We start from the raw sequence: 25,866 nt of genomic DNA, 5'->3' as shown, positions 1-25,866 counted from the left end.
ATGAAGCAACGGATTTTGGGTCTGGCCCTTTGGCCTTTGTTTTTCTCGCTCCAGCTGCAGCAGCAAGTTGGTTCAAATGAGTGTAGCAACAACAGTTATCTGATCAATGTGATGCTCATGAACTACTCGGACTTCCCATCAACTACCGATAGTTTGAAATCAGCTGTGAAGCAAGCCTTGAAAAGGGTACAAAATGAATTCCAGGTGACAGGTAAGGCAATGGTGTTGGTTATCCCTCTCCTCCTGCAGTTTCTTGTCAGACTTTGTGCCACAGCTTGCTACTCATCTGACCTCCAGCAAACTGCTCCTCAGACAGGCTCCTTGCCTGTCTGTTCTGCTTATGTAGGTCTTACAGAAATAACGACCTCCCTCTGTAAAAACAGAAGTGCTCTACAGATGGGCAGAACATATTTGCTTTCATGGTGTTTGGGCAGACTTTTCCTGCATGCTTTTCTGGAGGTGTTCAGTTGGGATTGGGAACATGGGAATTGCTGAACTGGATCAGACAAGACCAGCGATCCATCTACTGCAGTAACTGGGATGCCCTTGCTTCGTCCCCTGGCTGGATTAGCTTCTACTTTCTTAAAATAATTTTCCTCCTGACCCCATCTGTTGATCACATTATGACTTGAAGTGTGAAGAATCTTCAGTCTGTATATTTTTCCCTAATTTGGAGTCAGTGCAGATGATGCTTTATTTATTATGATATCTTGCCTCTCCTTTGAATAGCACCAATCTACTGTCACTCTCTAGAATATCATGGGAAAAAGAGGTTCCAAAGAAATCATATCTATTCCCTTTCTGCCCTCTAGTTCAAGAGATTTTGTCCAATTTTATTGGAAAGTGGTCTCTCAGTTACTTCCTACAGAGCCTCAAAAAATGTCTCAAATAATGGTCAACACTAGTTGGCCAACAAAGTACTTGGTACTGAAAGTCTTAACACTCAGCAGAAGTCAGTAGTTCGCACTAGAGCAAATTTTACAGTCTTATCCCAAATAGTGGGAGTTAGGTGGTAGGTGGACTTTCTAGCAGCTTTTTGGTGGGAGACATCCTAGCATAAGACTGCTCAGACCTGTGTCAGAAGAAGAGGGATACAGTGTATTAGTGGTTATCTGCAACTCATGATGCTGTTTACTTTTATGTTTGCGTTACAGGAGAAAATGTTACAGTCAATGCCACCTTCCACAGCTTTACCTCATCACTCTATGTCTCACAAGGCTGTCGTACCAGCACCTGTGAAGGTGTGGAGCTCATCAAGGAAATTTATGTGAGTAGCAGGCTTCTTTAAGTTGATTTCCTAAGAAGACAAGACTTTTTTTCTTTCTGTGTGTGTGCATGCATGTGCCTCTCTGTCTTTCCTTATTAACTTTTGATCCTGTTGTTCAGTTCCAAATAAATTTGACAGGGAAGTGAAGTTTTCAAACAGAAGATGTTCCTGTAGGTTTTGTGAGGACAAGAAGGCAAGTACTCGAGTGAGATTCTATGCATGCTTCCCAGAGGCCGTCATTAGACATTTGGTGGCAGTGCCGGCTAATGAAGCCTTCTGCTTCTGGCTCCTTTGCCCATGCTTAAGTTGTCCTCTTTTTTATATCTGCACAGCTCTTTGTGTGGCCACATAGCCAAAGCAATCCACTAAAAAAACCCCAACCAACCAAAAAACCCCCCAAAACCCAAACACTCCAACAGCCCAAGCAGAGCAAAAAAGGTCCATTTCCCACTAGATCAAACCCTGATCTGGTTCACCGTCAGTTTACACAAATACACAAAGGAGAGAGCTGTGCGAGAACGGGAGCATGAGGACAGAGAGATTATTAGGCTGTCAGTGATACTGAAGAAATGCTTATGGAACTATGCCCAGAGGGCAAAGATGAAGAGCTCACTTCTCACTAGAAATCACAGAAGTCACGTGGGAGAAACTATGTGCATACGCTAATACGTGGAAAAGCTTCAGTTAGAATTGGTGCCTTACAAGAAGCTGTGTTTCGGTGGATTTTCTCATGTCTGATAACTGTCACCTCTGAGTGAAGCTTTGTCAATCCAATGTGAATTCTCAAATATACCGATGTATGAGCACCTGCTATAGTCTTTGTCAGGACGAAGTCCCTCGTGACACACAAAGCTACTGGTCAGGCCTCATCTGGTCGTCATGGAAGGATTTCTTTTCATTCAAGCTTCATGTGCACATAACCAATTGCTTTCCGCATACACGGTATCTTGTAATTCCAGCCCCTCTTTCTTCTGCAAATGGAAGCACTGCTGGGGTGTGTAATTGCATACGTGCAGTTGTAACAATTGCAACATTTTAATCCTAACTTGTCTCTTAACATACCATTGCTATTCTGTCCCCTGCCTTTTCTTAGCTTTCTGTGATTCCTCCCTCCTTCACTCTAGATTTGTTCTTTTAACCTTTCTGTAGCTCCTTTGCTACTCTGTTCTTGCTTTTGCTGGGCAAATTCCATGACTCCTTCTCAAATCCTGAAGTTTTCTTCATTCTCCCATGCTCCTCCCTCTGCCAGTCCTCTGCACGGTCCCCACTACTGACCCCTTCTGATCCCTTGCAGAAAACTGGCACACTTGGCTGTGTCGTCATAGGACCTGCTTGCACGTATGCCACCTACCAAATGGTCTCGTAAGTACCACCGCTTCCCCCTAATATGGTGATGTTGAAGATACCAACTGCTGAACAAAGTTGTTTTGTGTACAACAAGCCAGAGAGACATTGGGATTTAGGATACATGAGACACCTCGAAGTCTACAGTCAAGGCAGTAAGACTCTCATGCATAGCCACTATGTTTGGTAGGGAGAAGAAAATCCCCTTCCAAAGCCCACTGATCAAATCCCATTGCTAGCAGGGAAACTGGCTGACAGTAAGTTGATTGATTGATTAAGGGCTCAAAAGACTTAACTCTTCAGCAACTGCAGCAGGAAAGAGGTGTTAGCTTGAGGCGCGTAGACATCACAATACTGCAGCAACAGGAGTCCTTTTGTGTGGGTGTTCAGTCATTGAGAGGGACCTGTGTTATATGTGTCAAGAAAAGACCCAAAAACTCCAATCACCTTCAGTAAAGAGTGTTTATATGGGGAGCAGCCTGTTTCATCCTAACTCTTCTGCTTGGTGAAGCATTCCTGCAGAATAAATTTCTCTACTATCGTATTATACATGAACCTGTATAATTCTACTCTATATTATACTATACATTAATATGTTCATTCTCAGATATTAGGAGAAGTGTAAGATGAGTCTGCAGACTTCTAGCATAAATGGGTTAAATTCATCAGTCATGACGTACAAATCTGTATTGCTACCCAAGTGAATCAATTCTCTTTTTAAACTTTGGTAGCCTTTTGGTTTCACTCAGAGATACTGGGAAGATTGAGACACTTTTACCTCAAGCTTTATCTGCTCTTAGCTCTATACTTTTCTCTGAGTGGCATGGCCAGATGTAAATAGTGAACGCGTGTGATTGATTTATAGAAGAATCGGAAGAATAAGTCTTACACCTACCTAGGTCCATCATAAAATATTATGCAATATGCCCTATTTTATTCATTGTGCCTCCTAACTTTATGTTTGCTTTTCTATCTGCTGGATATGGAGCTGCCCAGAATGATGCCAAAGTCTTTTCCTCGGACTCTGACAGAGTTTAACCAGTGAAAAGTATGAATAGCGGAAGAGTATGCAAAGCAATGAAGAACACTGAAAAACAGGCAGCTGGCATTTGCCCATGGTGCAGTAGCTTTGCAAATCGGAACAAGTGCCTTACTGCACAGCACTTTCGCCGTGGGGAGGGTGCTCCGTGGGCGGTGGCCCGGCTGCTGCCTGCACTCGGCCGCCGCTCTCTGGGCCTCATCTTTGGCTTGTCAACTAGACATTAAGCAACATGGAGTGTTAACTGCAAGAGCTCTATAAGCACAATGGCTGCTGGGATGTTGCGACAGAACGGTGGAAGTAACAAGCACGGTTGGAGATTAGCCCAACTGCCTCCCTCCAACTTCTTCACCATCTCTAATTCAGGAAATCGTTGGGCAATGATTAATGGGATGAAATTTAACAAGTCCAAATAGTGGCTCCTGCACCTAGGACAGAGTAACTGTGGGCACAACTATAAATTGGGAGAGGAGTGGCTGGAGGGCAGCTCTGCAGAAAGGGATCTGGGGGTGCTGGTCGGCAGCGGGCCCAATAGGAGTCAGCAGTGTGCCCTGGCAGCCCAGAGAGCAAACCCCATGTTGGGTACATCAAACACAGTATGACCAGATGGTCAAAAGAGGTGGTTATCCCGCTGTATTCAGCATTGGTGCGGCCTCACCTTGAGTACTGTGCGCGGTTCTGGGCCCTACAATTTCAGAAGGATGTGAAGGTCCTTGAATGCATCCAGAGGAGGGCACCAAAGCTGGTGAAAGGACTGGAAGGAACATCCTGTGAGGAGCATGGCCAAGGACTTTGGGCTTGCCTAGTTTGGAGAAGAGGAGGCTGAGGGGCAACCCCATTGCTCTCTACAGCTTCCTGAGGAGGGGAAGTAGAGTGGGAGGTGCTGTTCTCTTCTGCCTGGTATCCAGTGATAGGATGAGTGTCAATGGTTCAAAGCTGCACCAGGGGAGGTTTAGTCCAGACGTTAGGAAGCATTTCTTTACTGAGAGGGTGGTCATACACTGGAACAGGCTTCCTAGAGAGGTGTTCAATGCCCCAAGCCTGTCAGTGTTCAAAAGACATTTGGCAATGCCCTTAACAAGATGCTTTAGCCTTTGGTCAGCTCTGAGTTGGTCAGGCAGTTGGACTAGATGATCACTGCAGGTCCCTTCCAGCTGAAATAATCTATTCTCTTCTATTCTAAGTCAGTCAGAAAAATGTCCATTTCATTAGTGAAATACTCTCCCTGGCATTATTTATTACATCATCTGGGTCTGTTTCTGTTGCAACAAGTACAAACCCTGTAACTTGGTAAGAGGGCTTTACCTGGAAAATAAAGTTTTGTCACAATAATGCCAACAACTCTAATGGCCATGGTTTTTGCAGGCAAAATTCCCTGTCGTAGAAAAACACTTACCATATAAGAACGAAAATATTTTGAGTTTAGTCTGATAAGATTGCAGCATCTAGGAAAGTACTTTTATCCTTAAAAACTTATTGTCTCTGTGGATAAAAAATATCTTAGTTTTATAAATTCCCTGCCAGCAAAGAGTTGCCTTAGGCTTTCTCCCTGACTGGTGCTGTTGTACAGCTCCTAAAATATGCCATAGTGAAACTAAAAGACTTTTCCTTTGAGCTGTAGGAGTAAAGCTTTTTTGATAGCAAAAAGCTCTCATTGTCCAGCACTGCCCCAATAAAGAGATCATATCCATCCCATGTTACTGGCAGCCAGGGAGCAGAATCAAATGTGTCCTTGAAACTTTGGACTCCTGTCACAGCCCGTGGGCTGAAATGGTGCATAGTACCAAAAGGGCACGGGGAATTGGGGACAGTGGGAGAAGCTGCCTGGGCCAGTTCGACAGGGCTTTTCAGTGCCAATACTGGCTTGAAATCTGCTTGTGTTCTTGAGGAGCCTTCTGTTTCAGGTTCAAATTGCTGTTAAACTAATGCAGGGCACAGGAGGAGAGGGAGCTGAGGATGGAAATCACGCAGTAGCTGCCTTGGTGCGACAGCAATCCGTTCAGACTTGTCCTCTTGTCTCTCCCTTCAGAGTTGAAACAATATTGAGCCTGCCTCTGATCTCTGTAGGGAGTTTTGGACTGTCCTGTGACTACAAAGTAAACCTAACCCGCCTTCTGACCCCAGCCAGGAAAGTGACTGAATTCTTCTATTATTTTTGGAAAGAATCTCAGCTGCCATTTAAAACCACAGCCTGGGAATCTGCCTACATTTACAAGAGGAACGAGAACTCAGAGGCATGTCTCTGGTAAGATCTGGATCCACCTCTGACCTGGCTGTTGATAAACTGTCTCCATCATCGGACATGGTTCTTACAAGCTGTCCTTCAAGTCCTACATTTTGGGAAGTGCCTTACAGCTACCAAGCAATGAGAAAAGGAAAACATGAATTATACCCTTTAGCTGTTCTGCGTATCTGAATGTTTCACGCAGTCTACTTTTAAGTATTCCCAAGCCTTGGCTGTTCCTCTGGACAGCATAGCTCACATGTTGTCCCTGCTGGAAATACCTGTTTGCTGCATCCTTGATGTAAATAGTGTGACATGAGAGGCTCCCCTACCAGGGTCTCCATAGATGCTTTTTTATGTCAGGGGTCTTAGAAAGCTCTTGTAATGTTTCTCCACACTAATGGCTTCTATCTGTAGGCACTATTGTTGCTCCAAAACATTTCCAAAGTTCAAACTGTATCTTTCTTTGAACAAAATGACCCCCAATGATTGCAGAGTTTAAGCTATACTCTCAGCAGTTTGGAGCAAAGGAGGCAAACATCAGCCTGTTCTTGGTTCTCAAGAATGCTGGGTTTTCTCCTTGCCTAAAATCAAAGGCTGTTTTTAGTCAAATAGTCTCCTTAATATACTGATATTTATCATTACTCTCCTATTATTGACTCTGATTGAGTTTTCAGCTCATGTGAGTGTTTCTATGGTCCTTTGAATTTTTTTCCAATTTTAGGACATAAAATGTTGATTAATGAAAATAAAAATGCATTTCTCCTACTAATGTTATAAATGTACCTCAAAGGCAGCCAAGAATTCATGGGAATACATATTATTTATCTTTCCAATTCATAACCTGAGAAACTTGCAGAATTTTCAGGAAAATTTATCACTGTATTGGCTTCAGAGTGATATAAGCATATACTTACAGAATATTTTGTATACAGATTTTTTTTTTTCTGAATTAAGGGGCCTAAAAACTGATCTCTAATTCATTGTTTTAGATATTTAGGGTCTGTTATTGTTTCCTCCTTCTTTTTTAGTATCAATAGCAACTTAATCACACGATGTAATTGCAATGATTTCCTCTCTTTGATGCTTTGAAACATCAGTTCACCTATCTCTTACTACAATCCCTATTTCTCCATGTTTGCAGATATAATTGCCAACGCACTACATATGGTTTAGCTAAATCCCTTGAATCCTGCAGTTTTTGTACCTTTCAGGGAAGTCAATGCTTTTAAGTTATTTCCCAGGTGTTTCTTACCTTGTCTTTATTAATACTCCTGTTCAGGATCTTCTTTATGATTTCAGAATCGTTCAAGCTCCTTTATTGCTGAATTAACAAAAAAAAAGTAAAATTAATTTTGTATCTCTGCCTGTTTTTCATCCTAATATAACTGCAAAAATGCATCTCATTCTGCTTTAATAGAAACTGTCAGCTTGAAGGTTTTTGAACTGTCTAATTTTCTAATCTATTTTTTCTAAAGCACAAGTTATAATGTATGGCTAATTGTCTTCCCCATATATGTATAAAAATAAGTGAATACGCACAGTGATAGCAAAATCAAGTTATGTCTCAACTATGCATACGTTCCTGTAAATTAATATTTAATGATTCTGTTCCTGAAAAAAAAAGGGAAGCAAAAGATATTTAGTAGTTTATAGAACTAGAATTTTAGTGTTGCTAGATCAAAAGTTAAGCAGTTTGAAAACAAAGATATTTCTTTTGATTTTCCATCTGCATTAACTTTATTTCAGACAGAATGTCTCTTCTCAGACACAACGTGTTGAGGAAAGAATAGGATTTAGGAGTTCGCTGATTTTGCTTAATCTTTTAGCTAGCTTTTACTCACTTGGAGTTTTTTTTGCTGTCCTTATTTTTCCCCTTCAAGTTTTAACTGACTCAGTATAGGGTTCTTTTGTGCTACTTTCCTTCCTTTGCTTCTCTGACAGTCAGGGTACATGTGTGTTTTTTATCCCCGTTCTTTCTGCAGCTCCCATTTACTCCTTTGAACCTTCACATGTGTCTTCTAAGATTACCACTGATGTCTCAAACCAGCAGAGCTTCCTGGCTCTGCCTCCCAGTTAGTCTCACTTACTGTAATTAATTTCCCTATATCCCTGATTTCTTTTCTTAATTGTTAATGTCTTATGACATCACTGTATCCTCCAAACCCATCCTTTGTACAACTAAGCTTAAATACCTCTGTGTGACTTTCCAAACACTTCTAAGTCTTTCATGCCCTTTATTTCTATTGCTGCAGGAAAAAATGTTCCACACCAACTTACAAGCACTCTTGTGTGCTGTAAAAAGCCCATCTTGCATTTTGGCTTATTTAGGAGAATGTGAGGAGTTAGCAATTTTCTAACAATATCTGTGCTCCCTCGTGTCAGGTACATGAATGCGCTAGATGCTGGCATCACACACTTCTCTGAAAAACTGAAATTCAAGGAGATTTTAAGGACTCCAGAGCAGCTTAAAAAAACTGTGACAGATCCAAATCGGAAAAGCAATGGTAAGGGGGGGACCTGAGGGTGCACTCTCTCCTGCAGGTAAGTTGCTTTTCCCAGGAAATCAGAACTACCCCTTAGTTACATTTTAGTCTTTCCACAGAAATGGTGGAGAAATGCAGATATGCCATTTCACATGGATGCAAACTTGGTGGTGAATGGAGTTAAATCCAATTGGTGGCCGGTCACAAGCGGTGTTCCCCAGGGCTCAGTTTTGGGGCTGGTTTTTTTTAATATCTTTATCAATGATCTGGACGAGGGGATCGAGTGCTCCCTCAGTAAGTTTGCAGATGACACAAAGCTGGGTGGGAGTGTTGATCTGCTGGAGGGTAGGAGGGCTCTGCAGAGGGATCTGGACAGGCTGGATCGATGGGCAGAGGTCAACTGTATGAGGTTTAACAAGGCCAAGTGCCGGGTCCTGCACTTGGGTCACAACAAACTCATGCAACAATACAGGCTTGGGACAGAGTGGCTGGAGAGGAAAAGGACCTGGGGGTGCTGGTTGACAGCCGGCTGAACATGAGCCGGCAGTGTGCCCAGGTGGCCAAGAAGGCCAACAGCGTCCTGGCCTGTATCAGGAATAGTGTGGCCAGCAGGAGTAGGGAAGTGATTGTGCCCCTGTACTCGGCACTGGTGAGGCCGCACCTTGAATACTGTGTTCATTTTTGGGCCCCTCACTACAAGAAGGACATTGAGGTGCTGGAGCGTGTCCAGAGAAGGGCAACGAAGCTGGTGAGGGGTTTGGAGAGCAAGCCTTATGAGGAGTAGCTGAGGGAACTGGGGTTGTTTAGTCTGGAGAAGAGGAGGCTGAGGGGAGACCTTATCGCTCTCTACAACTACCTGAAAGGTGGTTGTGGTGAGGGGGGTGTCAGTCTCTTCTCCCAAGTAACAAACGACAGAACAAGAGAAAATTGCCTCAAGTTGCACCAGGGGAGGCTTAAATCGGATATCAGGAAAAATTTCTTTACTGAGAGCGTGGTCAAACATTGGAACAGGCTGCCTAGGGAAGTGGTGAAGTTACCATCACTGGAAGTGTTCAAAAAGCGCGTAGACGTGGCACTTTGGGACATGGTTTAGTGGGCATGTTGGCGCTGGATTAATGGTTGGAGTTGATGATCTTAAAGGTGTTTTCCAACATTAATGATTCTGTGATTCTCTGAAACATAAAATGGCACAAAGTTACTAGATTCCTCTCTCCATCCCCACAAAATATAGGGGAACATCCTGGTTCCAGAGAGCTTTGGGGGTGAATTATCCCATCTAGGCACAAGCTCTGTTTTGTGAAAGATTCAGAAATCCAGGAATCACAACTCCTCCTAAGAAGGCCTTAGGTACTACAAGAATGCTTAGCTCTCTACTATACCTGTGTTTGCAGCCCTGATACATATATGGTCCTCATTTGTGCCATCAAGGGGCACTTCTTCTGGAAGTGATCCACCTAAACTAGAAAAATGGATGAGTAAATACCTCATCTTCTCCTAAAACTGAGCACCTGGCATCAGCGGTCCAAGTGAGTGCAAGAGTAATAAGTAAGCCAATGAAACTATTACTTGAATGCCATTTAATTTAGAAATGTTCATATTCAGTAGCCCGTATTGCATCAGAACTGCTAATGCTTATTTGAGTGAGGTAATGGCAGTGCTCTGGTGCAATCAGACAGAAAATGGTGCAGGCGTTGAGGCACCTTTTACCACTTCCCCTCAAATATCCTGGTCTTAGTGCAGGCTGTAGCTCTGTGCCTGGGTCCCAGCACAGTGCAGGTAATGTGCCTTAGCCCAGCATTGCTCTACTGCCTACTACTCAAGCATGGGGGAGCAGGCAAATGTCCTCTTCTTGTCTGTACCTTTCACCAATCTGTCTCATTTTTGCCCCATCTGTAGTGATCATCATGTGTGGCTCTCCAGCTGATGTCAGCACAGACCTGGGGACGGGGGAAGTGGATAAGGACATTGTTATCATCCTGATAGATCTCTTCAAGTAAAGTATCACCTTCGCTTTTCCTCTTTTCTTTGCAGTTTGCTGAAGGATGGAGATAATGGAAATAGTCTGAGTAGAACTGTTTTGTTGAAGAAATGCTGTCTCACAAAATGATTTCCATTGCTATCTTTCCTCATGTCTTGTCATTTGTCTAAGTTGCTTAGTGTTTAATTCATGGCACATCCCCTACAACACCCCCTTTAGTTCACATAATATTTTTCTAAGGCAGTGATAGAGCAGGTAGGGTTAATGTCACCCTATGGACTCAGTGGAGGAAGCCATGAGAGAACAAGAGAGACAAAAGTCAGAATGGTCATGAGCTGTTCATATGAGATTTTGTACATTTTTCATACACTCTGCCCAACCAGACAATGATGTAAATGTGGCTTACAGTATATTTTTCTAGGCTCCATTTATTCCATTTTTAAATGATTTAAAAGAGTGGTACAACTGTCTCTCCCACTTTATAGCTCTTCCACTTTATAACCCTCCCACTTTATAACCCACTTTATAACTGTCTCTTCAACACCTTTATAACTACATAAATCTAAGTTTTCAGAGACGTTTCTTAGTATACAACCTAAGTTTTCTGTTGTTCAATTTCATCTTTATATTACTAATTACAAAATCTTTATAGGTGAGGACTGATATAAATTGGTCTCATCAATGGTAGCCTCAAAAGCTTTATCTGTACATGAGGACCGAGAGCTGATCTCTGTCTCTAAGCCTAAGTGACACAGCACAGCTCACATCCATATGGCCAAGTGTAGATGTCCAAACTGCTTTTTGGGTATGGCTCCGGTCACTGTAGCAAGTCACAGTGTGGGAGAAAGCTAGCTGTCCTAGACCAAAATCATGCCTCGGACTGTGCTGGCAGCTTAATGTTATGGATGATCACAAGGCAAATATATGTGTCCATGTCTCGATCTTAGTTATTTCACTGTTGATGTAGCAAAAGAATCCATAAACTTCCAGCGCCTGTGGGACTTCCCAGTCCTCACATCTAAAGCTGACCTTGACAGGGCAGGGCTGAGGTTCTTTGGATTAATGACTTGAGTAACTTAACCTTTGGGTCCAAACTGGAGCCTGTGGTTCAAGTTCTAACAGGATCTTTGCTGTCCTGTACACTTTCAAGTTCACCATATATATTTTTCAGAAGCGCCTTTAAGAGCTTTAGACTTTCCACCACTTTATCCAGGAACTAGGAATCCCCAGTTGCTTTTCCTGAGGCAATTGGCCACAGTTCCTGTTTCTTTGCAAATGCATAATGGGAACTACGTACATGAGTGGTTTTACTTACTGGTGTTGCATATATAATTGTTGCCTCACAATAGGTGAGGATGATTAGGGGCTTCTCTGCTGTGATATGCATCCTTCTGATATACACAGCTGCCTCAGCCCATTTTATATGCTGTCCTCCTTAAATTTGCTGCACATCCCTGATTTTGCTGAATATCTCAAATGATGTTCTTCTTAAAACAGAAACAAAATACAGACACGTGTTAGATCCAAACTCAAGCTGTAGGAGAAGACAGTAGGCAAGGTCCTATGCTTCTCCAGGAGTCAAGTCCCTCAGACAAAGTGATGGATTTAAATTTTCTTCAGCTCTGGCCTCTCTGGCAGCCAGGACACAAACAGTGTTTAAGCCTCCCTCAGGGGAGGTGGGATGCTGTGGGATTATCCAGTCTGGTGGAGTCCAATGAAGTTTCCTTTTCACCTGGCTAGTTCAGTCCAAGCCTGAATGAAAAGTACTTTGAAATTCTTCAGGGTGAAAAGAGCAATGTAATAGTCAGAAGGTTCAGGGAAAGGCAGGGACAGGTCTCTAGTTTCAGGATCCCATCTGATGGCCGTGGAGCAGTGCCTGTGGTCTCCAAAAATTCTTTATACAGTACTGACTGAAAAAATAAAGGGATGACCAAACATGAATAATGAGAGAAGACTTATACAAAATTTTTTTTATTAATCTAGCTATAGCAATGACAGATGCTGCCACTTGACACTAATATCTATTGCTAAATTGCTCTGTAACATGTGAATCCTATGGTTGCCAGTCTGTGAAGCACTTCCAGATGGCCTGTCAGGGTGATGAAACCAAAGATACCTGCAAGCTACAACCTTTTTTGCCTGTTTTAGCATAGTTTTCAAGTTCACATAGTTTCCTCTGATTTTCTTAGCTCACTGAATTAAACATATAAATCAATAAGCTGCTCTCTGCACCTCTCCAATTGTTTCATGCCCTCCTGTTAAATGCTTTTGGTGCAAATCCTGCTGTGATCAATTCTAGCAGGAAATACCAAAATCAGAGGAACATGCAAAAGAGTGCAGAAGAGGTGAGAAATATGCACAATAACATGAAGAAGCTACAGATTGCAGTGCTGTGGATTCCAAGAAGAGACTCAGTTTTAATAAATACAAACTCCTGCTTGAAAGAAGAGGAAAGAGGACAGAAACCAAACAGTTACAATAATAACAATAACTCACTACAACCTTTGAGTTTCAGATTGCCAGAACTCTTTGATATTACCTTTTAATGTAGCTGAGTACAGAAGCTGGCGTCAGACAATGAACAACATAGTTTTGTCCATGATGAAATTTTATTTTTAGAGCTACTGTTTTAACCTGTTGAATAACAGTGCTGCTGGGGAGAGGAGAGTGATTCTGTCATGGTTACTACTGCCTCTGTTTCTCATTGTTCGTGGGGTTCTTGTGCTTTGCAGTAACATGTACTTCAAGAACAACAACTCAGCCCGTTACATGCAGAATGTACTTGTCCTGACTCTGCCACCAGCTAATTACAGCTTGAATACTGTAAAGACTGAGGACGGCGTCCTGGTAACCACACTATTTTATATATGATTATTGCATTCAGTTCATTCATGTTCATGCACTAGGAAATGAAAACTAAAAATGCAGCTGTAATCATCCCCCATCATGCTTCTATGCTGATATTTTCTTACATTATTGCAGGATGACATTTTGCCCTGCTGTAATGATGTAAAAATATAATATCATAAGGCAAACATGCAGGCTCTCATACTCCTGCTTTGTGAAATTCAACTTAAGCTTTTAATTTGCTCTGCAAGTGTCATGTGCATGGGGCGTGAGGGAGAATTAGAGGTACATGGTCTTCTACCCCTCTTTTGAGTGACTGACCTTCTTATATGTAGCTGCAAGGCATCGCTGAAGGAAGATCTATAGGTGTAATTGAGATGTGAGTGTGGAATGTTCAGAACTAATAATTGTTGACTGATTTTTGTGTGCCCATATGTACAAGTGGTAGCAACCATCGCTGTTTCTGTGCAGGGGCTTTCCAGCTAAACTTCAAAAACAGGAACTTTTTTTTTTCTGTAGGAAATATGTATCGTTTTAATTTCCTGAAAAGCAGAAACTATGCAAACCCTGTATCTGCTTAATGAAACTGATACTCCTGCCATCTGCCCAGGAACCAGACTCTACATGTAGAGTTCCTCTCAGGTTTTGTGGCTTTGAGCTCCAGCTCTCCAGCAGGCAGCCTGAAGCTTCTGGCTGGATTTACAGGTCTTCTAGATCCCCCAGCCTGGGCTCAATGCTTTTTGGGTGCCAGCTCTATGGCAGGGTGCTGGAAATTCTGGCACAGCTCCTTGCCCCTGAGCTGTGGCCATCTGGAAGCCCAGATTTGCGGGGACCACACCAGATTATCTGCACTGAAAGTCTAATCCAAAGCCATGGGCTTTAGGTCCCACTGATCAGACCTGCTCAGAAGCTACAATGTAGGATTTCTCAAATCCTTTGCACACTAGGATCAGCATGCCAGAGCTTTACATTGGCCTCTCATAAGTTTTCACTACCTCTCTGTCTTCATACACCAAAAAAATAATTTGTTTACTGTTATTTTTCCAAATGAGAATGCTGATGTGGCATTGCCCATCTACTTACTCAGTGTTCAGCAGATTATGGTCTTCCATGCTGGAGTTTTTGCGAAATGGAGACCACCAAGGCAGCTTTAAGGCAGAAACATGAACACTCAAATTGCTGTTTTTCTTTCTCTCCTGTTCTAGATTGAAGATGACTTTGTTTTTGGCTATTTTAATGCAGTCTTGCTGTTTGGGCATATTCTGAAGAAATTTATCTTCTCCCAGAGCCCAGTGTCACCTCTCAGTTTCATCACTGAGTTACGAAATACCACTTTTGAAGGTAAAAAAAGTACAGTCCTGTGCAGGGTTCACTAAATTGATGAGGGGAAAGAAATTTGTTTTTAAGCACTCTTAGGATAAGTCACTTCTACACTAACCAAATCCAAGCCCTTCAATAAGTTTCACTTGCACTCTTTTTTCTTTTTCTATCACTGTTTCCAAGGATGTTATCTTCCGTATTAGCAGAAGCACTACATAGCAGTTGTGCAGAATCACCTCACTGTGTACAACACAGAAGAGATAGAAAGTAAAAATAACGATCATTTGAAACATTGCAATTAGCAACAAACTGAGGACCAGGCTCCTTTCTGGGCTGTTGCATCTTTCCTGCTGCTTTGAAATACAAAGGACATTTAAAGAATATTGCTGTCTAAGGAGGGGTGGAGGAAGGAAGCGAGACAGAGCTTCCCAGACAGCAGAGATGGAGGACAGGGACGAGGACCTGAAGCTGGTGTCATTCTTTTGGCAAAGGGCTGAACTCTCTATAGGGAAACTAGTTGGAGAATGAGAAAGGAGCGGGAGAGTGAAGCATATAGGTGGGTTTCAGAGTCCATGCTTCCCCCAGAAGCAACCTGGCATTCAGGTTGGCATTTCTTAGCTTTCCCTCAAAGGTCTAGTCTTGACTTGAGGCCAGTATGTATGAAATATGACTGATGTTCAAAATGACTCTGAAGTCCACTTAGCTAAGCTTTAATGAACTAGTTTCAAACTTTTTCCAGTTTACAAAGCCATTGTAGGCCTGGGTGCCTGCAGTGCGAGTGTAAGCCAGCTGGCAATGGGTTGGCTCTGCTTAGTCAACTTTCTTGTTCCTCTCACAGGTTGTCTAGCACAGGGGGCTTTTGTAGGCCACCTGTTTAAAATCACAGAATTCGATCATTAGGAAAAGACAGAAGCAAGGCTTACACAAAGAAGTGACAACATTACCTCTCTGGGACCAGAGTCATAACTGTCACTTCACATCAGAGATCTGTACTGTAATGACAACTCAAAGCTTTGTGTTTATGTCCCCCACCTGCTTTCAGCAAACACATTTGTAGAAGTTTCCCAGATTTTCCTAATATGACCTAACAGGTTTTAGGATTATCTTTGCTTCAATCATGGTATCCCAAACCTAGCAAATTATAGTTTACTAATTTCTCCTGGAGACAGCATCCTTTTTTTGATAATCAGTAGACCCATCTCTTCAGTTTCACTCTAAATTTGAAAGGTAAGTTGCACAAACATTTTACTTATCCAAAATATATCTTGCACTGTAATGCTCTACATTAGTTATAGGTTTATTTTAAAAGAAAAAATCCTGAAAGTGAAAGGTGTTGAACCACCTTCATTCTTTCTTGTGCTGGAGGCTGGTAGAGTAGGGAGTTTATGCAATAATTTTTTTGGTATTAAGAAGGTGGACCATGAAAAACTTAGCATCAGTTTTTGAGATGAAAAGGGAGAAGATAATTCCCAAAATAAAATAATGAAGATGCTGAACTTTAGGAAAAATAAAATAAGTCATCAGCAACAGTAGCAAAAGAGCAATCTGAAGCTGATCAAAAAAACTCTCCTGAAAAAAGAAGGGAAAAAATGAAGGTGAGACTTTCAGGAGTGGTGAGTATTGGCTAAGCTTGTGCTCTTGTTGAAATGACTGACTTCATGAGAGCAAAGTCAAGCCATGGTGAGGGACTGAGGAAGTTCCACCTTAAAGTCCTTGGACTGTGCTACATAGGCGATTTCTCAATCTGCACATTTGCTGACATATAGAGGCAGAAGGTTAAAGGCAAAAAGAACCTGGTTAAAATAATATTAGCGCCAAGCAGGTAGCTCTCAAAAGAGTAAGGAGAATTAAAGTATCCCTATATTTCCTTTCTTACTGGTAGATTCAAACTGCAGGTGGAAACAGGCAATTTCCCTTCTCACTTCTAAAATGGTCCCTTCAAGGAAGGTTAATCTGACATTCTTGGTATGCTGAAGAAACATGACAAATATATTTTTCCTATAGCTGGAGAGAGACTTTCCTCTTCAGTGCAGTCAGTTCAACACCTTTTATTGGATTTTGTAGAGAAAATGTAGCACGCTATTAAGGGAAAAGTAGTGCCATGCTAAGCTGATATGTATTCAGCTATGTACATGAACAAGAAAAATATCCCGAGCATCAGAAACCCTTTTATTTATCCCATCTTTCCTGCCACATATTTGTGTTTCTGAGAATGCAAGCCCTCTGACTAATTCCTTGTGTCCGCAGGTGTACTGGGTCCTGTGACTCTAGATGAATTTGGAGACATTGATACCAATCTGACCCTGCTGTACACGTCACAGACTGCAAATCATGTATGTATGTCCAGGGAGCAACTGTTTGACCTTACATATGAAAGGAGAAACAAAATGCCCTGTACTATTGCATACGAATAATGAAAATAACTACAGCAGAAATGGTGGCGTGCCCAGGGCATGCGGTGCGTGCCAGGAGGGGGTCATGAGGGGCGTGCTGGAGGCTGGCAGGATTGATGTCATCTGGTGATTCAGTAAGTGGAGCGCAGCTGGTATTTTGTGGGCCTGATACATTTCTTTTCAGAGAGAGGGCAGGAATGAGGAGGAATATAGCAGCCAAACATATGGCTAAGCTGAGGAATGCACCACTGTAGCAGAAAAAGGAAGAATTACTTTGAGTTTAGGCAATGCATTCATTAGAGGTAGTTTGAAACAAGGGACAAAAGAGGGAGAGCACACCTGCTGACTGCATTTCTTCCCTCCTACACCCACAGTTCAGAACTCTTTTGTATTTCAACACTCACAAGAACGAGACACACATGATGACTACCAGTCCGGATTTTGTCTGGAAGAACCACAAGCTGCCCAGTGATACTCCAGGCGCTGGTGAGGCACCCATTAAACCTTCCTCTTCTTCGAAGACAAGTCACACAGTCCTAAGATCCACCTACTGTGCAATCCAGCAGGTGGGACCTGGGGATCAGCAGGGCAGCAGAACAGCATCTTTCCTTCCTCTGCCCCAGCCCTCCACGTTCTCTGCATCTAGACCAATTCTAAACCTGCAGTTCTGTTTAGGTGCTACTAAGTCTCTCATAGACTCCGTACTGTACCAGTGATTGTGGGGAATACCATGGCATGTTTTGGAAGAGGTCACCCCTGAACATAAAACCTTCACTAGAAGATGGTGTTGGTGTGAATTTTTGAACAGTTTGAAAGGCTGTTCAGGAAAGGCAGCAGAATTAAGGTTATGATGGATTATCTGACTCTGCACTTCTGTATCGCTCATGCAGTGTGGTGGCTTCTGCTTGGCCCTTTATCCTTGTTTGTAGGGAGCTGGGGAGAGGACACAGCACTGTGCAGATTCAGGGTTTCTCTGCAGGGGTGTCTTAAATGAGCTGGCTCCTTGGAGAAAGGCAATGGGAAACTAGGTTATTGCTCTATCTCCACTCAAACATTGAATCTAAAATTCCAGAAATCACCACCTCATTTTCTTTTGAGTTTTTTTGTGACTCCTGGATAAAACAATTGAATCCCCTTTAGCACAGCAGAGTACAGCCTTGTTGGTCTGAGCAGATTGGGATTGTTTCTCCATGTAGACTGCTGCCACATGGTGATTGGCAATGGAAAGGTATATTCTTCAGAGCATGATATACAGGATAAAAATTACTGCAGTAGTGGTGGTTTCAAGGGTTAGGGCACAGTGGGTTAGTTTTCACCTAAGTCATTCCCATCAGTGAGTGTCCAAAGGTGCCACTGTTCGAGGTCGCTGCTAAAGGCCTCCATTAGTTTGCTGTACTGCTTATCTCCACTAGGGAATATTACAATGCAAGCCACTAACTGGAGGAACAAACACCTTCTGATAACTAAAAGTCCATTCATGGTAAGGTGGTAAATGGATTCACTTTTATTCCTCAGTAAAGTAAATCAAATGGCTTTGAATTAGGGCTTGCTGCTTGGCCCCAGCATTCTCAATGTGTGCTCCAGTCCCATTCGCATGCATCCCTTCATCCTCACAACACACTGTGTTGTCAGAGGATCGCTGTATCTTTAAAACATTCCCCTGAGTACATCCTTGTTTGAAGTTGCTGTATAAGGGCAAAAGAAAAGTGTTTGGGAATTGCAGAAAGCCAGTGACTACAAACTAGTAGCTTAACATTCAGTGCTTAATGAAGGCCTGACTTTGTGGCCAGGCTATACTAAATCAAAGTAAAACCACCTCCCATAGACATTTGATTATTTTGTTTTCACATTTTAAAAAAATAAATATTTCTTCACTGTGATTTTAAACAAGTATACTCATCCAAAGGGCAACTTTTTATGGCCAAAGTTTAAGTAAGTTTAAGTATGGATGAAGCCAGTCAAAACTTTCCAACCAGGAATATGTTTTTTCCTCCAGGGAGGTGAACAAACACAGCAACCAGAGCCCTGCTCCTTCCTAAGCTGTAACTGAGAACAGCTGATGCAGTTCTGCTACACTCCTTCCTCCTGGCATCCCTTAAAAAGGGGGGCTTTATCCACATTTTGCCATTATTCAGAAAGTTTGAACCCTCACTCCAAACATGGATAAGGTCAGCCTTCAATACACAAACGTTTCTGGTTTCAGAGGACCGGTAAACAGTTGATTTGTGATGCACTCTCCCTTTGTGTGTTGTAATACTAAGAGCCAGGAGGTGGTAGCAGAGCCTCAGGAACGTGAAACTCCGGTCCCACTGCGCTTCCCTGCGCAACTTCAACCTGCTGATTGTTAAGCTGCAACTCACTATTCACAAAGCTCAAATTTTAGAGAATTCGTAGGAAATGGCTTTGCACATTCTTATGTATACGTCCTTTTATAGTGGCAGCTTAATGGCCTTCCTTGGTGGAGGGAAATGTGTAGTACTAACAGTTTTCAACGGACAGCGTCAGACTAGTACTAAATTACTAGGAGGCCCTGAGACTGATGCTGGGGTGAACACACAGAAAGAAGGTGGGGAAACATGATACACAGAACAAAAAATCAAAGCCAGAAATCTGGGTCCAAAATCCAGGGTTCCTCAACTGAATTCTATGTCAGATGCAGACACACTGGTATGTTCAAAATGCCCGCCCAGCTGGTGTTTGATTCTGGAGGTAGCTAGTGTGTGTCTTGTTGCTTGTTATTTATTTATTAATTTTTACACTTTATAGTTTTCCTGTGTGCCTTTATTTCTGTTCCTGGGCACATGCAGAAGTGCATTAGCCTTAGTAAGGCTGAGCAGCTTGGCGCTTTTACTATCCATAACCAACCTGGCAATCTGTGAAACTAGATTCTCCTCTGCCACCTTTGCCTGAGAAACTTGCTCAGTAGAGCAGGTACACTCTAGACATGTGGCCAGCAGACGAAGCTCTGCACTAATAGCCTGTTGCTCTTCAAAGGAAGTTGGTGGCTACAACTTTCCTTCCCAGTACCCCTGAGCTCCAAGAACTGACCCAAGAGAGGCTTCAGTTCACTTTTGCACATTAAGACAATCAAAATTACAACCTTAAATCAGTTCCCAGCCTCGCCAGTTCTGTCTGCCTGCTCAGGACTAGGACTCTTGTGTGCTCTGTTGATTTTGGATCTAAGTCCTCAGATGCCTGAACAGCCCCATTTTCAAATTGTTTGGCACCTGGCAGCTTCCAAGGACACCTTCTATAGCATACAAATTCCATATTGAAGACTAGAGTCCACTCAGTACCACTTGTCATCCCAACACAATGTCTACAGATGTGTTCAGAAATGAGTCCACAGTCTCCAAAACTCTGTCTACAACAACTACAGAATCACTTCAAACAATTGGGCCAGTGAGGGGAGAACCCAGGTGCAAAAGGTTGAAAAGTTTGTGTATGTTAAAAGCTGTACCGTGATTTTCATCTTGACCTCTTCTTAGATTACAAGTTCTTGTAAGAAATGCCTTTCAAATCCGCAAGAGTCTGTACTCTGTATCAGCTGAAATTCTGGGTAATCTTCATATGTATCCCATCCTGAAGCAACTTATATCAGTAAAGACTGATTCTGACTGATTCTGACTGATCAAGTTATAAAGTAAAGAGTGACAAAGGTATGGGTAGTTGTGGAAAATCCACTGTCAAAGAGGCGTGGCTTTCTCACTGTGTGGGTACCCAGCATGACTGGAAAGGAAGAGACATACGTTATAAAGCCTGAATCAGAAAGTCATCACCGAGTATTGTGTTTACTGATAAAAACCATAGGGACCAAACCTTTGTTCCCCAGTTCAAAGAAAGCCTTATCCAAAGAAGTCAATGAAGAGCCTATTTTGCATTCAGCCCTGAGTATGCTGGGTGAAAATGCTTCCTGCCTGCCAGTGACTCTGACTGACTTCAAATGGTCAACTGCTAATTCCATCTACATCCCTATCCCACAGAGAGTTGTAACCAAGGTTTGCCTCCACCATCCACTATTAAGAAGTTATTGAAAGGATAAATTTGGCTGCATCATTTTTTAAAATGTGGTTACTAAGAAAAGTCAGCTTTATTCCTGGACTATCCTAGTTTGTTTTTAAAGAGGACAAGATCTGGAAACTCTCTGCTGAGCTGATGTGAGATCTAGTGCTGTTAAATTCATTTCCCATCTGGGTGTCCCTACAGGGTGCCCCTGCTTCATACTTCATTCTGCAATGAAAGAGGCAGGCATGTGTCATCTCTAGGCACTGCTGGACTTTACCAAAGTGTCTCAGTTGGATGCAACCAAAGAATACCCCTGCTCAGCTACTGTGACTTGCACATGTGTGGGTGAGGGTAATTTCTTAAATATAACATTGTTTTTCAGTGCCCTCTGTCAACTTGTTTATTTTTCAATTTTTCTTTTCTGCAGGCCCACACATCTTGACCATTGCTGTTTTTACACTCACGGGAACTGTGATCCTGGTTCTGATCATCTCTTTGCTGATTCTAAGGTACCAGCCCCTTTGGCCCTCTGTTTGTCCTTGAACAGTTTTCCTCCTTGGGCAATGTCTTTGATCTCTCCTTGAAGAACCATTCATTAGCTTACCTTACATACCTGGGTGGTTGCCCTCAGTGTGAACTCTTTAGCATATGCCAAATAGTGTCTGCATCCATGGCATTGCTATGTCAGATTAATAATCAAGGGAAAAGATGGAGCAAGGCTTAGAGTTTTTGCATCTGCTAAAAAGCTCTGATTCCTACAAATACACAGAAACATATGTCTCAGATCAATCTTCAAACCTTTTCCACTTACTGCCCATCTTTAGCTTACTTGGTGTTCACTTCCATTTCTTTAACCTATTGGTGATATAAAAGTTCAGTCTAGAAGGAGGTATTTGTCTTGAGTTACTATAGGAATCAAAACACCATGAGGTTTTGGTGTTTTCATTGCATCCTGTTTTTCAGTTTGCTCCGACTCAGTCCAACTCCTTGCATAGTGACTTTTCTAACAGCTAGAATTTCATAAGTATAACACAGTTCAGCTTTATCGTGATGGAAAAGGAGAAATAGAAATCAATGATGTCTCCTTTTGCTGGAACAAATGCCACACCATTTCCAAAGTATATGGTTTTCTTTCATATTTAAAAATTGTCTTACCTGCGCATCTGTTTTCAGTAGCTCAGCATCCCTCTTTGCTTTTCAGAGAACTTCAGAAAAAGTAAGAAAATCCGGTCTTAAGAAAACTTGGTTAGAAGCAGATCCTACCCAGGCTCCCTTATTTTGAGTGGAGCAATCTGCCTTGCTAACTAAAGCTTTGCACAAGGGAAAAATCAAAGAAGAAGGTATACTCATCCAGTTGTACTCAAGAAGTGGAAGAGCTAATCATTACCACATCTAAGCACTAACATATAAACAGACAAGTAAATTTTGTAATGGCTATAACTATTGATAAAAAATTGTCTGGACACAGTTTGGATTTGTTGTAAAGGGTTCTGTACTTTTCCATATTTGCAGATGCACAAAATCTAAAGATTCTCTTTAGATTATTAGATCATTATTGTATACATATTGTATACAATTGTAATATTCCCAAGCATCAAATGTAGAAGAGATTCCTGAAGACTTTTTAAATAAAGCTTGGCCTTTTAGTTTTGAAATAATAGCAAACTTCTCAACTATAATTGCTACTGAAGATTTTCCCCTAGCAAGCAAAGGAGAAGAGAGACTCAGCTATCAAAATTGACAAAATACCTCATTATTCTTTCTTTATCTCCCAAGTTTCTAGGACACTTGAACTATCCCACATCTCCCTGTGTAGTTCTGACTGCTAAGTAAAAACGTAAAGCCCTCAAAACCCCATAACTAAATATTAGATCTAGTAGATTTTCATTCAGTCTGATATATGCTTAGTCACCAGCTGATATCAGTTTGAATTGAGGTGCATCCTGGTGATACAACACAGTTCTACAAGATTGAACTGAGAAAAACAGTTCTTACTACAATTACTGGTCTCCCTTTTCTATTACATGTGTGAGTTAAAATATGTTGGAAAAGGGAATATTTGTGTTATTAGTTAATACTATGGGTTGTCCCACTTGGAGCATTTGCCAGCGGTCATCAGGGTGTTGGAATTCCCCTGCAATCTCTCCAGTTAGTCCTGTGTTTTTTTTAGTAGAGGAAGGACTTGCACGGGTAAGTCTGTGGTTTGATGAGTGCTAGTCTTCTTGCAGCTTTTCTCTAAAGAGAAGACAGTGTCTGCTCTGAAGTTCTGCATGGAAGACAGCAGCTTCCTTCTCCCTGTTCTGAAACCTCTTCCCTCATTTTCACAAAATGTGCAGAATAGAAGGGACATGCACAAAAAACCATCTCATCTCAACACTGTTGTTACCTCCTCTCCTGGCATTTTAGTCAGACCAGTTCTTACCATCCAGTGTTGATGCCAGGATTTCCTCTGGCTTGTATTGCTTGTGGGACCTCCCTTCAGAGTACATTCAATAACATGGAGGAGAAGACTATATAAAATCCAGACAGCCCTTTGTGCTTTAAATTGTTCTGACCTCCTTTGAGACTCTGGCAATTGCCTAGCAGTTGTTCTGCTAAATCTGTTCTGTTCTGCTATGTCTATGGAATTGAATGAGCATTTAGGTTTTCCCAAAGCTAGAGGAATTAGATCAGCCTCAAACTGCAAAACTGTACAAGAGCCACAGGTCTTGTGCTCAAGCCTTGCTCACCTGACACTCTGTCCTTGTGTCATCCTGACACTGGAAGCTTCCCTGTCCTAGCCTCCTGTTGTGGGTTTCGGTTCACTGGGAGGATATTCTGAACACGTTTGCTCGTTTTGCAGGAAGTACAGGAGAGATAATGAGCGTCGGTGGAAGAAATGGTCCCATATACCGCCTGAGGAAATCTTGCCTCTGGAGACCAGTGAGACAAATCATGTCAGTTTGAAGGTAAGCACGATGAAGCACGATGCCTGAAGCTGGGTGTTGGATTCTGTCCTCTAAACACCATTGATGGCAGGGTGTTGGCACGCTCTGACTACAATGCAGGCTATGGCTCTGGTAGAACTAGGATCTGTTAAAATTTTTTTTTTTTTTTGTAACCCTCACTTGCTGTATTGAAGAAAAAAGAGATTATTCCCCATCTGTTCCTCCCTAATAGAAATATATCTGTTTCCCAATGGTAAAGCTCATTTTGTGATGGGGGAACAGGCTCTGTATTGATTTTCAGTCTCTTCCACACCACCACTGTTACAAATTATTTTCCTGTGCCTTGTTATGCCTCTGTAACGCCCAAGAGCATGAAAGCAGCAGGCGGAGGCCCCGGCAGCTTGGGAGTGGCATGGATGTCCTACACTTTCTGTGGCATGTAGTGGCACTCCCTAGAGAGAGAGGCTCATGCTTCTCTGTGTGGCACACACTGACATTACTTATCTCTCTGGACCTGCCAAGTGGGAAGTAGGTGATAATTGCAAGTTAATTATTCTTCTTTGTTCTCAGATCGATGAAGATAAGAGACGTGACACCACCCAGAGACTGCGCCAAGGCAAATATGACAAGAAGGTAACCTGACCTCAGTGTCCATGCTCCCTCCCTTAGGAGGGCTCTTCAAGGGAGTAGGATGTTCTTCTCCAGAGACAATTCCACCTCTCCTGACCTTGCAAAATAGCTTGATCTTATGAAAGGAGTAAGCCATTTATTCCCTATCAGGTGTTTTGCATGTTGCTTACTGGTGGGAAGCAAAATATTAGAGTCCATGAACCCCTTGCCTAGTCAAGAGGCGCAGAAATAGAAATGGAGGGACCAGAAATCTGATACAATTTGGTACCGAGGAGATGAACGGATTAAGGGAGGACAGGCAATTTACATGGCGATTCTTGTACATTCACCACAGCTATCTGCCTGACTGAGATATATTTGTGTTAAAATTTGCATAATTGACAGTTCTAATTATTTCCTATCTACCAGGTAAATCTTTTGAAGGAAATATAACTCTGTTACTTATTAGCTGATTAACTGACACTCCAACAGCAAAGCAGTAGGCAGACGTTTCTGAAGTATTTCTTTGTATGGACATTTCTTGGAAAAGAAGGATGAATTGCTCTTGTACTAAACCTATGATTTTTTTCCCATTGTTATTTTTTCTTCAGGTGGTAATCCTAAAGGATCTCAAAAACAGTGATGGTAATTTCTCAGAGAAGCAAAAAATAGAACTGAACAAGGTAACTGTTGCACGTAGCAACTGGACACTGCAGGGTGGGATGGAGCCTATGAGTGAAGTCATTGCTTTCCGCTGTCAGCTTCAACAGCCATATGCTTGTGCATGTTTATGAGGTGGACGGGTAATGAGTTCCTCAAAGTATATTGCTTGATGAACTTTCTCTTTGTGTGTGTGATCTCATCATCAGTTCAGAGCCTGAATTGTATGCCAGTGAAGCTGAGGATGAATGAAGTAATACATGGTCTGTCATATGGCCTTGCTAAATACATTTTTATAGCTGATGTTAAAAGGCAGTGCACTCTTTTTGCTCACATCATGCAAATTCATTAGTAGTAGAATGTTGTAGTTAAATCTTATTATTGAATGCCAAGTACAGCTCTTTAAATATAAGTAACTGTCTGCTGACTTGTGCATACAGACTCTTCCAACATGAGAGATTAATTTGGCATCTTTTTTGAATGAATAGTTTTCCTTTTTACACAACACAGCTATACTGTGAATTCAAGAAGCTCTAAAAATATCTCAAAGTAAAATACAGTTATCTATATAAATGAAGAAATAAATAAATATCATGCAGCATCATTAAATTTTTATTAATTGCTCTTTTACTGAACGATTCACAACATTCTGTCACTCATAATGGCTATTCTGGTCAACTGGGAGGTTTGAATAGAGAAGCAATAATGGAGACTATAGTGGGCTCTGGAATTAACTTGCAGTATCCTACTGCAGCTACTCTTATCTC

At 42.0% G+C, this 25,866-nt stretch overlaps 1 protein-coding gene across 1 annotated transcript in view; it reads left to right on the top strand.

Moving 5' to 3' along the window:
• Nucleotides 1–25,866, top strand: part of GUCY2C (guanylate cyclase 2C) — a gene marked incomplete at both ends in the record, with an annotated part of 46,527 nt that continues 20,661 nt past the window's right edge. Inside the window, 14 exons of the mRNA XM_082014443.1 lie at nt 1–211; nt 1,155–1,267; nt 2,562–2,629; nt 5,680–5,895; nt 8,260–8,381; nt 10,257–10,353; nt 13,071–13,185; nt 14,391–14,526; nt 16,753–16,838; nt 17,273–17,384; nt 21,331–21,412; nt 23,746–23,851; nt 24,401–24,463; nt 25,051–25,122. Coding sequence (XP_081870569.1) covers nt 1–211; nt 1,155–1,267; nt 2,562–2,629; nt 5,680–5,895; nt 8,260–8,381; nt 10,257–10,353; nt 13,071–13,185; nt 14,391–14,526; nt 16,753–16,838; nt 17,273–17,384; nt 21,331–21,412; nt 23,746–23,851; nt 24,401–24,463; nt 25,051–25,122 — 1,599 coding nt within the window. The remainder of the gene's footprint in view (nt 212–1,154; nt 1,268–2,561; nt 2,630–5,679; nt 5,896–8,259; nt 8,382–10,256; nt 10,354–13,070; nt 13,186–14,390; nt 14,527–16,752; nt 16,839–17,272; nt 17,385–21,330; nt 21,413–23,745; nt 23,852–24,400; nt 24,464–25,050; nt 25,123–25,866) is intronic.

Source organism: Phaethon aethereus (genome assembly GCF_964289735.1).
Source record: "Phaethon aethereus genome assembly, chromosome: 1".
NCBI lineage: Eukaryota > Metazoa > Chordata > Aves > Phaethontiformes > Phaethontidae > Phaethon > Phaethon aethereus.
The sequence above is the reverse complement of the archived record's forward strand: the minus strand, read 5'-3'. Positions and strand labels throughout refer to the sequence as shown.